We start from the raw sequence: 16435 nt of genomic DNA, 5'->3' as shown, positions 1-16435 counted from the left end.
GGCTTACTTTGCTTTGCTCTGGTCTGTTTTCCATAGGTAGTTATAAGTAACCTTTTTTTAATTTTTTAATTTTTGGCTGCGTTGGGTCTTCGTTGCTGCGCATGGGCTTTCTCTAGTTGCGGCAAGCGGGGACTACTCTTCATTGCAGCGCACGGGCTTCTAGTTGCAGTGGCTTCTCTTGTTGCAGAGCATGGGCTCTAGGCACGCGGGCTTCAGTAGTTGTGGCATGCAGGCTCAGTAGTTGTGGCTCGCGGGCTGTAGAGCACAGGGTCAGTAGTTGTGGCACGTGGGCTTAGTTGCTCCGCGGCATGTGGGATCTTCCTGGACCAGGGCTCGAACCCGTGTCCCCTGCACTGGCAGGCGGATTCTCAACCACTGCGCCACCAGGGAAGTCCCTATAAGCAACCTTTTATACATTCGAATCTGGACTTTACTCTCCCACTTAAAAGTTCTTAAATGAGCTCTTATTACATTGAGTTTATCAACAATGATAAATAAAGGCAAGGCCTTTTGTGATCCAGCTTCTGCCCAGTTCTCTAGCTTTATTCATCTGTTGCCTTTCCTTGTGCAGTTCTCCATGTTGCTCTGTATTTCAGCCAGTCTGGCTGACTTTTAGTTTTTTGAACACAAGTGTTTCCTTCTACTTTCACCTGCTCTCATTTTGCCTGTGATAAGTTGTGTGTGTGTGTGTGTGTGTGTGTGTGTGTGTGTGTGTGTGTGTGTGTGTGTAGGGATGTTTCTTAAGTTGACTCTACCTTGTCCTTTGTAGCTTGGCTCAAATTTTTTAAAGCCTTCTTTAATCTCCCCAAGTAGATCAGCTTCCAGTGTTATTTGTTCTCACAGTATCCAATAATTTTCCTTTATAACATTTATTACAGTTTAATTATATATTTATTTATTTGACTAACGTCCATTTCCCCACTGGATCATAAGTGTTAAGAAGGTAGATTCTGTGCTCTTTTCTCATCATTGTATCATTTATGCCTATTAAAATATTTGCTAAATAAATGAATGAATAAATGTAAGTCAGCAGGCCTCAAGGCAGGTAATAGAAGTACCAACAGGTGAGCATTTGGGGAAAAAAGATGAGAATAATTGCAACCAGAATACAGTAAGGTGAGCTTCATAATTAAGGTAAAATATTGGCCCAGCATAGTCTACTTATGTATCTCCTGTTGGAGCAGAAATTCTAGGTCACTGGTAGCCCTGAACTATAAGTTTCTCTCTACATAGAAGGGAAGGAGGAGTGGGAGGCAGAGATCAGGCTTGGCAGATTTAAAATTACGGAAGCAGGACTTCCCTGGTGGCGCAGTGGTTAAGAATCTGCCAGGGTTTGAGCCCTGGTCCAGGAAGATCCCACATGCCACGGAGCAACTAAGCCCGTGCGCCACGACTTCTGAGCCCGCATGCCACAACTACTGAGGCCTGCGTGCCTAGAGCCCGTGCTCTGCAACAAGAGAAGCCACCGCAGTGAGAAGCCCGTGCACCGCCACGAAGAGTAGCCCCCACTCACCACAACTAGAGAAAGCCCGTGCGCAGCAGCGAAGACCCAATGCAGCCAAAAATAAAATAAATAAGCAAATAAATAAATAAAAAGGAAACATAAAATTATGGAAGCAGCTAAGAGAGTAGATTTTAAAAGTTCTTATAACTAGAAGAACAGTTGTAACTATGAGGTGATGTCTGTGTTAAGTAAACTTATTTTGATAATCATTTCACAATAAATACATATATCATATCATTATGTTGTGTACCTTAAACTTATACAATGTCTTATGCCAACTACATCTCAATAAAGCTGGAACAAGGTAAAATAAAGTTATGGAAGCTTCCAATGCCCTAGTGGAAAAAACACTGTTCTTTAAATAAGAAACCTTGTTTCTGTTCCAGATATGATCACTGTTTTGTTCTGTACTCTTGGGAAAGATGTAGTATAGCATTAGAGAAGTCACCATTTGCACTTACATTTATTTCCATAATTATTTTACGGGATAATAAAAACATTCTCTTTATTTCTTAATGTGTGGTAAAAAATGAACAAGGTGATAGAGGTAGAGCATTTTAAAAAGCACACACTTTATAAAGTGTACTTAATATTTGCCCAGAAAACAGGAAATCTTTCAATTTTATGATTTCTCTGTTCTTTTTATTTATAATTACAAGGAAGAGGTACCTAAAAGCAAAGAGTGTGGTATGAAGAGCTCTATCTCCTCTGGCCACTGTATTCTGAGTTCTGTAAGGGCAGGGGCCTTGTCAGTTTTACTCACTGTTTATCCTCTGCACACAGTGCCTAGTATAGGGGCCCAGAAATTGTTTTTGAAATGAAAAATGTAGTGAATTGTCCTGAGGCCTTGGTAATTAGTATTCTGTGATTTTTTTGCCTTGTTGGCATTCTGCAGAAAACAACAATCTGAGGCAGAACTCTTGATGTTTGTTTATTTTTCTTATATTTCAGCTGTGGCAGAAGTAAAACTTCGAGATGATCAGTATACACTGGAACACATGCATGCTTTTGGAATGTATAATTACCTACACTGTGATTCATGGTATCAAGACAGTGTCTACTATGTTGATAACCTTGGAAGAATTATGAATTTAACAGTGATGCTGGTAAGAAAAAAATTTGTAATACTAGGATTTTCCAATAAATTTGTTACTTAATTTTCCCTTTTCATCTAATGTCTAGAGAATTGAGGTACACATACCTTTAATATATGGAATCCTATCATCAGTTTATGTAAGGCTTCATTTTGTTTAATTCAATTTTAATTTTTCCCCTTATTCCTGTTACTTAAATTTACTTATTCCCCTCCACTCTTACCAACAGGCAACTACTCTGATGTGTTGTATATCTCAATATTGATGTAACTCCTTTTTCTATGTGAGTAGTTAATCCTATGACAGTGGATTTATCTGTTTTTTCCTTTTAGTTAATTTTTGCTTTATGTATTTTTAAGTATGTTAATTGGGTGCAGACATTTTATCAATAGGATTGTTTTGTCTGTTATGCAACGTCCTTTTAACATTATAAAATATCCCTCTTTATCTCTGGGCTCTGGGAATAATTTGTCTTGAAGTCTTCTGATATTAATATAGCTGTCCTGGCTTTTTTTGTTTGTTTGTTTAATTAGTATTTGTCTTTTTCTTTCCGTTTTCTTTGAATTTGTCAGTGTTGTTACTTTTAAAGTGTGTCTCTTGTAAAGAGCATATAGTTTGGTCTTGTTTTTTATCCAGAATGACAATCTTTGTCCTTTAATTGGCTTAGTACATTTATATTTAATGTCATTACTGATATGCCTGGGTTTATGTTACCGTTTGCTAATTCTTTCCATTTTGTCCCATCTGCTCTTTGTTCCTTTGTGTCTCTCTTCCTATCTGTTTTTTTAATTCATCACAGTTTTTCTTTTTAAAAATTTTTTTTCTTAAAATTCTACTTAATTTTCTCTTTTAGCTTTTTATTTAAACCTGTTTGTATTGTTATTATTTTTAATGGTTAATGTAGAGATTGTAGTACTCATCCTTAATTTATCCTACTTTGCCTCCAATTAATGTTATTCCACTTTAAAAAAAATTTAAAAATCTTATGATATTATAATTCCTTTTACTTTTCCATCCTCTGAGCTATTGTCATACATTTTATACTTCTTCATATGTTGTAAGCTTCACAATACATTGTTAATGTATTTGCTTTAAGTAATCAGTGGTCTGTCAGTAGCTTCCTGACTACTCTGCTCCTTTCAGCTTTCCTTTGTGTTGCATCTACAGAATAATCTATCCAGTTTGCTTGTTTAATCTTATCACTTCTCATTTAAATTCCTTAAATATTTCCTTTATGACAAAATCCACACTTATTAATATGTGATTTTAGAATAGATAATGCATTCATGTGATTTAAAAAACAAGAAATTTAAAAAGGTATTTAGTAAAGTCTCTCTGACCCCAGTTTTATCTGTCCTGTGTTCAGTACCCCTTTTCCCTCCGTAACTTCTTCTTATTAGTTTCTTGTATATTCTTCCAGAGGTGGGGTTTTTTTTGTGTGTGTGTTTGTTTGATTTTGATTTTCCTAGCAAGTATAAGCATAAAGTGATGTATTTGTTTAAAAAATACAAACTCCTCACCTTGGCAAATGCAGCTTATAATGCCCTTTTCTTCAGCCTTGTCTTTCACCACTTTGTACACTATATTCTAACAATACTAAACTCTTGCAGTTACTGAAACATGCTCTGTATCCTTTTCCCTCCAGCCCTTTTCCCACATAATTTACTCTACCTGAAACATTCTCTCTTACTTGTGTGTCAGGTTGCTTCCCAGTCTTCACTTGAGTTTCAGCTAACTATTTCATCTAGGAGGCTTGATGACGTCCTCCCTTTGTTCCCCCAGGGATATTCAAACCATTGGCTCTCAGATCTGCATGGACTTTGAATTCCTGCTAGGCCAGGGGTTGGCAAACTTCTTCTGCACGGGGCCAGATAATAAACGTTACAGGGTTTATGGACCAGTCTTATGTCACAGGTGCTCAGTTTTGCTGTAGTAATGTGAAAACAGCAGTTCACGATATGTAAACAGTGATTGTGGCTGTGTTCCTTGCAAACTTTATTTGCAAAACCAACAGGCTAATTTGGCTCATGGGCTATAGTTTGCCAACACTTGGTCTAGGCTGTGGGTCTTTCTTATATTTCTGTAATCCTAGCAGCCAGCAGAAGGCTTAATCAGTATGTTTATACAATGGATAACAGTTGTTTAAAGCTTGTTCTTACTCTTTGGAGTTAGCTTTTCATTCTTTTTTTTTTTTTTTTCCCTTTGTGGTACGCGGGCCTCTCACTGTTGTGCCCTCTCCCGTTGCGGAGCACAGGCTCCGGACGCACAGGCTGAGCGGCCATGGCTCACCGGCCTAGCCGCTCCGCGGCATGTGGGATCTTTCCGGACCGGGGCACGAACCTGTGTCCCCTGCATCGGCAGGTGGACTCTCAACCACTGCGCCACCAGGGAAGCCCGGCTTTACATTCTTGATAGGATCTTTTTATTCTTCAGGTACAAGTATGAGTCTGGTTTGTTGAGATAATTTTACTGAATAAGAAAGATTTATTTTTCTTCAACAAACATGTATTGAATACTGCTGCATGCTTTGTAGCCACACACACAAATAAATTGATAATGTCACAGCGGAAGTAAGGATAAGATGCAGAAGTAGTATGGAGGAGGAAATAGTTTACTACTATGCATGGCTAGGAGAGGGATGTGGATAGGGTCACATTTTAGAGCCAGAAGCTTGGTTTTATCAGTTCACTCATTGATAATCATGATTTGGGATACTAATTCCAACTTAAATCAAAAGATTGGAAATCTAGAATTAAAGTTCATGACTGCATTTGCGATACTGTAGATAAGCAGTGTGGACTGGTCAGTATATTTTTCTTCTATTGCAGAGTTTCCATAGGAAATAAAATTATTTTATTTATTTATTTATTTTGAGGAGACTATTTACAGCTTTCTTTTTTTAATTTTATTTTATTTACTTTTTATACAGCAGGTTCTTATTACTCATCAGTTTTATACACATCAGTGTATACATGTCAGTCCCAATCGCCCAGTTCATCACCCTCCCACCCCCACCCCATCCCCCTGCAGCTTCCCCCCTTGGTGTCCATACGTTTATTCTCTACATCTGTGTCTCAACTTTTGCCCTGCAAACCGCTTCATCTGTACCATTTTTCTAGGTTCCACATACATGCATTAATATATGATATTTGTTTTTCTCTTTCTGACTTGCTTCACTCTGTATGACGGTCTCTAGATCCATCCACGTCTCAACAAATGACCCAATTTTGTTCCTTTTTATGGCTGAGTAATATTCCATAGTATATATATACCACATCTTCTTTATCCATTCGTCTGTCGATGGGCATTTAGGTTGCATCCATGACCTGGCTATTGTAAATAGTGCTGCAGTGAACATTGGGGTACATGTGTCTTTTTGAATTATGGTTTTATCAGGGTATATGCCTAGTAGTGGGATTGCTGGATCATATGGTAATTCTATTTTTAGTTTTTTAAGGAACCTCCATACTGTTCTCCATAGTGGCTGTGTCAGTTTACATTCCCACCAACACTACAAGAGGGTTCCCTTTTCTCCACACCCTCTCCAGCATTTGTTGTTTGTAGATTTTCTGATGATGCCCATTGTAACTGGTGTGAGGTGATACCTCATTGTAGTTTTGATTTGCATTTCTCTAATAATTAGTGATGTTGAGCAGCTTTTCATGTGTTTCTTGGCCATCTGTATGTCTTCTTTGGAGAAATGTCTGTTTAGGTCTTCTGCCAATTTTTGGATTGGGTTGTTTGTTTCTTTAAAATTGAGCTGCATGAGCTGTGTATATATTTTGGAGATTAATCCTTTGTCCGTTGATTCGTTTGCAAGTATTTTCTCCCATTCTGTGGGTTGTATTTTTGTCTTGTTTATGGTTTCCTTTGCTGTGCAAAAGCTTTGAAGTTTCATTAGGTCCCATTTGTTTATTTTTGTTTTTATTTCCATTACTCTAGGAGGCGGATCCAAAAAGATCTTGCTGTGATTTATGTCAAAGAGTGTTCTTCCTATGTTTTCCTCTAAGTGTTTTAGAGCGTCGGTCTTACATTTAGGCCTCTGATTGATTTTGAGTCTATTTTTGTGTATGATGTTAGGGACTGTCCTAATTTCATTCTTTTACATGTAGCTGTCCAGTTTTCCCAGCACCACTTATTGAAGAGACTGTCTTTTCTCCCTTGTATATCCTTGCCTCCTTTGTCTTAGCTTAGTTGACCATAGGTGCGTGGGTTTATCTCTGGGCTTTCTATCTTGTTCCATTGATCTATGTTTCTGTTTTTGTGCCAGTACCATACTGCCTTGATTACTGTAGCTTTGTAATATAGTCTGAAGTCAGGGAGTCTGATTCCTCCAGCTCCGTTTTTTTCCCTCAAGAATGCTTTGGCTATTCAGGGTCTTTTGTGTCTCCATACAAATTTTAAGATTTTTTGTTCTAGTTCCGTAAAAAATGCCATTGGTAATTTGATAGGAATTGCATTGAATCTGTAGATTGCTTTGGGTAGTATAGTCATTTTCACAGTATTGATTCTTCCAATCCAAGAACATGGTATATCTCTCCACCTGTTGGTATCATGTTTAATTTCTTTCATCAGTGTTTATAGTTTTCTGCATACAGGTCTTCTGTCTCCCTAGGTAAGTTTATTCTTATGTATTTTAATTTTTTTGTTGCAATGGTAAATGGGAGTGTTTCCTTAATTTCCCTTTCAGATTTTTCATCATTAGTGTATAGGAATGCAAGAGATTTCTGTGCATTAATTTTGTATCCTGCTACTTTACCAAATTCATTGATTAGCTCTAGTAGTTTTCTGGTGGCATCTTTAGGATTCTCTATATATAGTATCATGTCATCTGCAAACAGTGACAGTTTTACTTCTTTTCCAATTTTATTCCTTTTATTTATTTTTCTTCTCTGATTGCCATGGCTAGGACTTCCACAACTATGTTGAATAATAGTGGTGAGAGTGGACATCCTTGTCTTGTTCCTGATCATAGAGGAAATGCTTTCAGTTTTTCACCATTGAGAATTATGTTTGCTGTGGGTTTGTCGTATATGGCCTTTATTATGTTGAGGTACGTTCCCTCTGTGCCCATTTTCTGGAGAGTTTTTATCATAAATGGGTGTTGAATTTTGTCAAAATCTTTTTTCTGCATTCATTGAGATGATTATATGGTTTTTCTTCTTCAATTTGTTGATATGGTGTATCACATTGATTGATTTGCATATATTGAAGAATCCTTGCATCCCTGGGATAAATCCCACTTTGTCATGGTGTATGATCCTTTTAATGTGCTGTTGAATTCTGTTTGCTAGTCTTTTGTTGATGATTTTTGCATCTATATTCATCAGTGATACTGGTCCGTAAATTTCTTTTTTTGTAGTATATTTGTTTGGTTTTGGTATCAGGGTGATGGTGGCCTCATAGAATGTGTTTGGGAGTGTTCCTTCCTCTGCAATTTTTTGAGGAGTTTGAGAAGGATGGGTGTTAGCTCTTCTCTAAATGTTTGATAGAATTCACCTGTGAAGCCATTGTTTGTTGGAAGATTTTTAATCACAGTTCCAATTTCATTACTTGTGATTGGTCTGTTCATATTTTCTATTTCTTCCTGGTTCAGTCTTGGAAGGTTATACCTTTCTAAGAATTTGTCCATTTCTTCCAGTTTGTCCATTTTATTGGCATAGAGTTGCTTGTAGTAGTCTCTTAGGATGCTTTGTATTTTGACGGTGTCTGTTGTAACTTCTCCTTTTTCATTTCTAATCTTATTGATTTGAGTCCCCTCTCTCTTGATGAGTCTGGCTAATGGTTTATCAATTTTGTTTATTTTCTCAAAGAACCAGCTTTTAGTTTTATTGATCTTTGCTATTGTTTTCTTTGTTTCTATTTCATTTATTTCTGCTCTGATCTTTATGATTTCTTTCCTACTGCTAACTTTGGGTTTTGTTTGTTCTTCTTTCTCTAGTTCCTTTAGGTGTAAGTTTAGATTGTTTATCTGAGATTTTTCTTGTTTCTTGAGGTAGGCTTGTATAGCCTTTTAGAACTCCTTAGAACTCCTTTTGCTGCATCCCATAGGTTTTGGATCGTCGTGTTTTCATTGTCATTTGTCTCTAGGTATGTTTTGATTTCTTCAGTGATCCTGTTGGTTATTTAGTAACATATTGTTTAGCCTCCACGTCTTTGTGTTTTTTACCATTTTTTCCCTGTAATTCATTTCTAATCTCTTAGAGTTGTGGTCAGAAAAGATGCTTGATATGATTTCAATTTTCTTAAATTTACTGAGGCTTGATTTGTGACCCAAGATGTGATCTATCCTGGAGAATGTTCCGTGCACACTTGAGAAGAAAGTGTAATCTGCTGTTTTTGGATGGAATGTCCTATAAATATCAATTAAATCTATGTGGTCTCTTGTGTCATTTAAAGTTTCTGTTTTCTTATTTATTTTCATTTTGGATGATCTGTTCATTGATGTAAGTGAGGTGTTAAAGTCCCCCCACTATTATTGTGTTATTGTCGATTTCCTTTTATAGCTGTTAGCAGTTGCCTTATATATTGAGGTGCTCCTATGTTGGGTGCATATATATTTATAATTGTTACATCTTCTTGGATTGATCCCTTGATCATTATGTAGTGTCCTTCCTTGTCTCTTGTAACATTCTTTATTTTAAAGTGTATTTTATCTGATATGAGAATTGCTACTCCAGCTTTCTTTTGATTTCCATTTGCATGGAATATCTTTTTCCATCCCCTCACTTTCAGTCTGTACGTGTCCCTAGGTCTGAAGTGGGTCTCTTGTAGACAGCATCTGTATGGGTCTTGTTTTTGTATCCATTCAGCAAGCTTGTGTCTTTTGGTTGGAGCATTTAATCCATTTACGTTTAAGGTAATTATCGATATGTATGTTCCTATGACCATGTTCTTAATTGTTTTGAGTTTGTTTTTGTAGGTCCTTTTCTTCTCTTGTGTTTCCCACTTAGAGAAGTTCCTTTATCATTTGTTGTAGAGCTGGTTTAGTGGTGCCGAATTCTCTTAGCTTTTGCTTGTCTGTAAAGCTTTTGATTTCTCCATCAAATCTGAATGAGATCCTTGTAGAGTAATCTTGGTTGTAGGTTCTTTCCTTTCATCACCTTAAGTATATCATGCCGCTCCCTTGTGGCTTGTAGAGTTTCTGCTGAAAAATCAGCTGTTGACCTTATGGGAGTTCCCTTATATGTTATTTGTCGTTTTTCCCTTGCTGCTTTCAGTAATTTTTCTTTGTCTTTAATTTTTGCCAATTTGATTACTGTGTGTCTTGGTGTGTTTCTCCTTGGGTTTATCCTGTATGGGACTCACTGTGCTTCCTGGACTTGGGTGGCTATTTCTTTTCCCCTGTTAGGGAAGTTTTCAACTATAATCTCTTCAAATATTTTCTCAGGTCCTCTCTCTCTCTCTTCTCCTTCTGGGACCCCTATAATGCGAATGTTGTTGCGTTTAATGTTGTCCCAGAGGTCTCTTAGGCTGTCTTCATTTCTTTTTATTCTTTTTTCTTTATTCTGTTCCGCAGCAGTGTATTCCACCCTTCTGTCTTCCAGGTCACTTTCCGTTCTTCTGCCTCAGTTACTCTGCTATTGATTCCTTCTAGTGTAGTTTTCATTTCAGTTATTGTATTGTTCATCTCTGTTTGTTTGTTCTTTAATTCTTCTAGGTCTTTGTTAAACATTTCTTGCATTTCTCGATCTTTGCCTCCAGTCCTTTTCTGAGGTCCTGGATCATCTTCACTATCATTATTCTGAATTCTTTTTCTGGAAGGTTGCCTATCTCCACTTCATTTAGTTGTTTTTCTGGGGTTTTATCTTGTTACTTTATCTGGTACATAGCCCTCTGCCTTTTCATCTTGTCTGTCTTTCTGTGAATGTGGTTTTTGTTCCACAGGCTACATGATTATAGTTCTTGCTTCTGCTGTCTGCCCTCTGGTGGGTGAGGCTACCTCAAAATAATTTTATTTGATAGCTTATTTGACATGAATCAGAGCAAAGACTAATATGTCTTTGATTCCTTTTCCTGTCCTATTGTCTAGCTTCTGTGGACACCTTAGAATAATTTGTTATAGTTCCTTATTTGGTTTAGTCTCTCTTTGCCTGTCTGTTGACTCATTAAAGACACTAAATACACACACACTCTATATACACTATATACTTGATAGTGTATGCACACAGCCAGATGCCCTATAGACATACATGTGTGCTATATTGCCCATACATGATCATACACATCCATACTCTGCATATGCATAGTTAGCATTTTATTGTGTGTTTTAAATTTAAGGGCTTTTACTTTTTTTTTAAGATTCTGTTATATTTTGTTTAGAAAGACAAATCTAAAATCTGGATATTCTTTAAGAATATTTAGGGCTTCCCTGGTGGCGCAGTGTTTGAGAGTCCGCCTGCCAATGCAGGGGACACGGGTTCGTGCCCCGGTCTGGGAGGATCCCACATGCCGCAGAGCGGCTGGGCCCGTGAGCCATGGCCGCTGAGACTGCGCGTCCGGAGCCTGTGCTCCGCAACGAGAGAGGCCACAGCAGTGATAGGCCCGCGTACTGCAAAAAAAAAAAAAAAAAGAATATTTACTTATGGAGCCTAACTCAGTCACATAGTCTAATTTAATACTATTCATTCAACATTCAAAATGTTTATTGAATACTTGCTATATGTTATGCATTATTGTAGGCACTGGGAATGCTGCAGTATACAAAGTAAAGTCTCTTCCAGTTTATTAATTTACAGTAGAATATGAACAGCTTCCTTCCCTCTCTTCCCCAATTTGAACTTAACATTGAAATAACAACCTCTTTTGTATGTTTGTACATGTTCAAAGCAATGTACATCTTCCTAATTATAGTGTACATTTAAATTTGTTTAGTTTCCTGGTAAAATTGGAAAGTTGTGTTTTTTTTTCCTCTTCGAAAGCAATAAGGAAACTATAATTTAGAATGCATGACTTCTGGGAAAGTTTCTACAAGGTGCATTCTTTCCTAGTTCTCAGTTGTCATTCTCATCCCAGAATTCTTTTAGCACTTCATATGTATTCTCTTTTTAGCAATTGGATTACAAAGTCCTTGAATTATTTAGTCAAAAAGATATAATACCCACTCTAAAAATAGTTTATTAGACCCTCTATCAAAAAGACCTACCATATACCTATATATACCTTTTTTGTTTTTTTCCCCAACTGTTAAGTGACAACTGTATGTTTGAGTGAGAATCCCCTGACCTGAATGTTAGTTTTTGTAAGTTATATCTCCTGGGCTGGCAGGTGTCCTCAGAGAGGAGTCCTCTGGTTTCTTGTCTGACAAGTATTAAGGCCTGATTTTGGCTTTCTGGGATCCAAAGGAAAGAAAAGAGTTTGTAGTCTCATCTTATAATATGTGGGGATTTGCTGATTCCTCTGTTTTCTTTCATTGGTGTCCTTTACCCCTGTACTTAGCTAGGCCTGATGGCCAGAGTCAGTCTAGTTAAAACTTTCATTAGAGAAATCTCCAGTGTTTTGCTAGAGTGGGTAGTTTTTTTTGTTGGGGAGAATTGGCTTTTTTTTTTTTTTTACCCAAGAACATGGTATGTACTTTCATTTATTTAGATCTTCTTTTATGTCCTTAAGTAAGAGTTTTATAGTTTTCCCTTGATCTTACGCTTATTAAGTTTATTCTTGAATATTTTATGGTTTCTGCCTCTCATTAATATAGTTTTTTCTGTTTTCTTTCCTAGATGCTTATTGATAAAGACTATTTGTTGTATAAGCAGTCACCTTATTTGACAATTGAGTAATTTTTACCTACTCCCATTTAGGTTTCCAAAGTACATAGACAGTTCCATCCTTAGCAAAAGGAAATGGTTTTATCTCTCCTTTTCCAGTATTTATGAAAGTAGAAATAACATTCCTGTGTCATTTTATTTTTGTCTTATTGAGGTTAGTAGACAGAACCTCTGAGACAATGTTGAATAATAATGTGGACTGCAAGTATCCCTGTTTAGCTTTTGATTTTAATTGTAATGGCTTTTAAATTAAGAGAATACTTATTGTCAGTTTTAGATAAATAGCTTTTATTGTTCTAAAGTTGCTTCTTTGAGTTTCTGTTTCTGTTTAATGTTTTTATTATGCCTGCTGAATTTTATTGCATGCCTTTTCAGAACCCACCTATTAATGATTGTGTGCCTTTTATTAATTTGTCAATGTAGTGAATTAAATTGATATATTGTAGTTTTAATTTCATAATTCCTTAAGTTCCTGGAATAAATTATTTTTGGTTAGAGTGTTTTATTCTTTTGATACATTATTGGTTTCTATTTGCTGACATTTGTAATATTTGTATTTGTTTTCACAAGTTATACTGGTTTTGATTTTGTTGATATCTGTCAGATTTTGATTAAAGTTTTTTGCTGGCTTCCTTGAATTGGAGAGCTTTTTGGAACTGGAATAGTTTCAGATTGGAATAATCTGTTATTATTTTTCTGATCAGCAACAAAGGAAATTGACTTGCTCTTTGAACTGTGCTGGGGCAGGTGGAGAGTATGGGCTGCTAGATACTCATTGACTTTTTTTAAAGCAGAAAACAGTTCTAAGATACATTTTATTGTCTGATTTTTTTTTTTTTTTTTTTGAGTCAAAGGCACACATGCACAAATCCCAGAGAGGTTCTTTTCTTGTGGCTGATTTACAAAAATGACCGTCCATGTTAATCTGGGCTAAACACTATTGTGGTCAGGATGAAGGCTGTAGGGCCCAAGAAAGGAAATCCACAAGTTGCTTGACTGTTAGGTTTGTCAGGAGCCAGCAGGTGGCAGCAGTTCAACACACAGGTTTATAGAGGCATTACACTTCTAAGTCAGTCTAACTTGTGGTTTACAGTTGTTAATTTTAGAGAAATGTCAATTGGGAGGAAGTACAGTTAGGAAGTAGAAAATTCCTTAGGAAAGAAAAATAAATTGTGTTTTAAAATTTGGTTCTTTATTATTTTGTCATTTTATTATGATATTAGGGCTTATTTTAAAGTAATGTGTTCTGTTTCTTAATATTTACGGAATTAATTTTGTCCTAATTTATTTTTCCGTTTATCTGAAAAACTCATGTTTTTGCTACTAAAGAAGAGCGTCATCTTGTGGTGCCTCTTTAAATTGCATGTAAAGATGGAGAGGAGAGTTACTGGATTCCATTTGAAGCATGCATTTGTGAGGTTGCTTGTTAGTCCAGCTCAGTTGTATGCCAGTATGTTCTTATCTAGACCTGAATCTAGCTTATTTTCTACAGCTGAATGTATTAATAGGGAGCCAGTAATTTACCTGGTTAAAGAAAAACGAGTGGAGTAAGTTCTTGGAACTGTGTGTGCTTAATGCATTATTGAAAGCTTTGTGGTACATAAAGACGTTACTTAGTCAAATTGCAATTAATTTAAAACACCCTTCCTTAAAGCTTTAGCAAAAGAAAAAAAAAAGGTGGGGGCAGAAAAAGGAAGACTTTTTTTTTCTTCCAAATAAAATTAATAGTTATTAGTGATAAAAGACTTTCTCCAGAAAAAGATCACTCCCTTTTAAAAGGGCAAATTTTTAAATGTCAATGTCTAATAATACTATTAAATGGCATCCTTATTTAATTTAGCTTGACCAGTTTTTTAAACTTGAGTAGTGTTTTCTGTAAATGTACATGTATTAGAAAAATGCTTTGTTAGTTCAGAGCTTGTCTCCTTGTAGTTGTAACTAAGAGATCCCCAAATGGTTTTGAGATGTTTTCATAAATATGTACAGTTTATGAAAACAGTACTTATTTACTGTTTAGTGTCATTTATATACAATATGTGGACATTGAGATTTTTGTATTATGTTTTGTTGACTCAGGAATCTAATTAAAATGCTGTGTAATATATTAGCCTGAAAGAAAAACTGAATATGGTAGTTTCGTTCATATTAGGGTTTTTTTTTTTGGCGGGATGGGGAGTTATTCTCTAAGTTGCATTGAGTTCTGGGGTATCATTTGTTTAGAAAAACTTGAGAATTGGTTTCTTCTCAAGAAAGTGTGGAATACAGGAAAGACCAGCTTTTGGAGTGTGGTCAACCAAGATTTGAATATTGGCCCTGCCATTTTCTAGCAGTGGAATTCCAGGCAAATTATTTAATTTTTTTGAACAGAGTTCTTTATCTTCTTAAAGTGCGATAATAATTTCAACTTCATAGGGTTTGGAAATAATTAAATGAGATGGCAAAAAGTCAAAGCACTTATTTAATACAATACTGTACATTGTAGTCATTCAATAAGTGCTCCATTTATCAATGAAATTTTAATTCTTTTGCAATTCACCTGTGAAATGTTAGAATGATTTTCAACAGCTTTGCACATAGTTACGTTAATTTTTTTTTTGACTGGAGGAAGAAAATGATTGGGTGGGACCAGGACATTATAGATGCACATTACATAAAGCTTTATTATTAGGACACTGTAAAACTGTTATTGAAGGTTATTCAGAAATAATTTAGTACTCTAATTTACACAAGAAAATATTTTATTGGTACAGTCCATTTAAAATTAAAATGTACTCTTTGAGAATTAGGTTTCAAAAATCAGGAACATTTAGGTTCTTTCACATAAACTATCATATAACTTTAAGATACTGTATGTTTTCTTTTGAATTTTAATTTAATTTTGGCTTTACATTTATAGACTTGAATATCTTAATCATTCTACTAGATATTGCACTCATTTATCTGATAATTAGGTACCTAGCAATCTCAGTTATGTGGAACCTTGTATTTAAAAGAAGATGGCTTAAAGCCACCTTTATAATTGAATATGAAATGAAGAATAGTGGCTTCCTAATAATGCTTCCCTAGATTAGACATAGTGAAGAGCATGTAATGGAGGAGACCACTAGAAACTTTTACTTTGAAACAACTATTCTGAGGAAGAAGTTCCATTTTATTTTATCTTATTCACATCCTTTAATTATGTATATCACACGTAAATTATCAATATGGAAAAAAAAACAGTCAAGCAATGTATTTGAAGCAGTAATGGAAAATTCTTCTTTACCCCCAATCTCCCTTACCACCAGTTGCACTTTGATCTCATTTTCCTAATAGTAAACGCTATTAACAGAATAGCACGTGTCTGTCTACAGCTTACTCTGTGCTGTCATATTGCAGTGTTTGTTTAAACGTACATGGATTTATACATATTCTGCATCTTTTTTCCCTGTTATTATCTTGGTGATCTTTTTGATGTATTGTAAATCTACTTCAGTATATTTAACAGTTATTTGGTATTCCAAAGGATGATTATTCCACAGTTAACCATTCCTCTGCCAATGCTCTCCAGACAATGATGCCAGGTACACATCTATAGTTGAACACATTGGATTTATTACTTTTTGCAGCAGAGGAGAATGCATACCATGCAGAACCATAGGGTATCTCAGAAGATGTTAGAAAGGCCTTATTGTGGGATTGAGCTTATATTAGATGATTTGGGGGGAGGATTTAAGAGACTGGGGCTTTGCTCTGGATTGGATACTGTTAGGAAACTGGATAATTCCATGATGGATATCTTAATAAGTCTTATCCAGAAAGAGGGAAGAAGACTGGGCCAAGGCTCAAGCTGTGGTTAGTAATAATGGCATGGATTAGGGTCCTGTTTGTAGCTTTGGCAATGTACATGTTTTATCTGTGTTCAGATACCATTACAGGGTGATGCTGTTTTTGTCTTGTTCTGTTATGGTGACAGAGGTCACACAGCGGCCTTGTCTGATGACGATGTTCTGTGAAGTTGTTTATGTTCATCAGGAGAACATAGCTGTTAGTGTCACCAGCTCATAGCAAAACCAAGGCCTAGCTGATACTAC

At 36.0% G+C, this 16435-nt stretch overlaps 1 protein-coding gene across 1 annotated transcript in view; it reads left to right on the top strand.

Annotated features, from left to right (window-relative positions):
- NUDCD1 (NudC domain containing 1) overlaps positions 1 to 16435 on the top strand; it is an 88360-nt gene that overhangs the window by 9026 nt on the left and 62899 nt on the right. Inside the window, exon 2 of the mRNA XM_082859115.1 lies at positions 2456 to 2610. Coding sequence (XP_082715241.1) covers positions 2456 to 2610 — 155 coding nt within the window. The remainder of the gene's footprint in view (positions 1 to 2455; positions 2611 to 16435) is intronic.

Source organism: Leucopleurus acutus (assembly GCF_964270905.1).
Source record: "Leucopleurus acutus genome assembly, chromosome: 17".
Classification (NCBI taxonomy): domain Eukaryota; kingdom Metazoa; phylum Chordata; class Mammalia; order Artiodactyla; family Delphinidae; genus Leucopleurus; species Leucopleurus acutus.
This window is presented reverse-complemented; position numbering and strand designations above follow the sequence as displayed.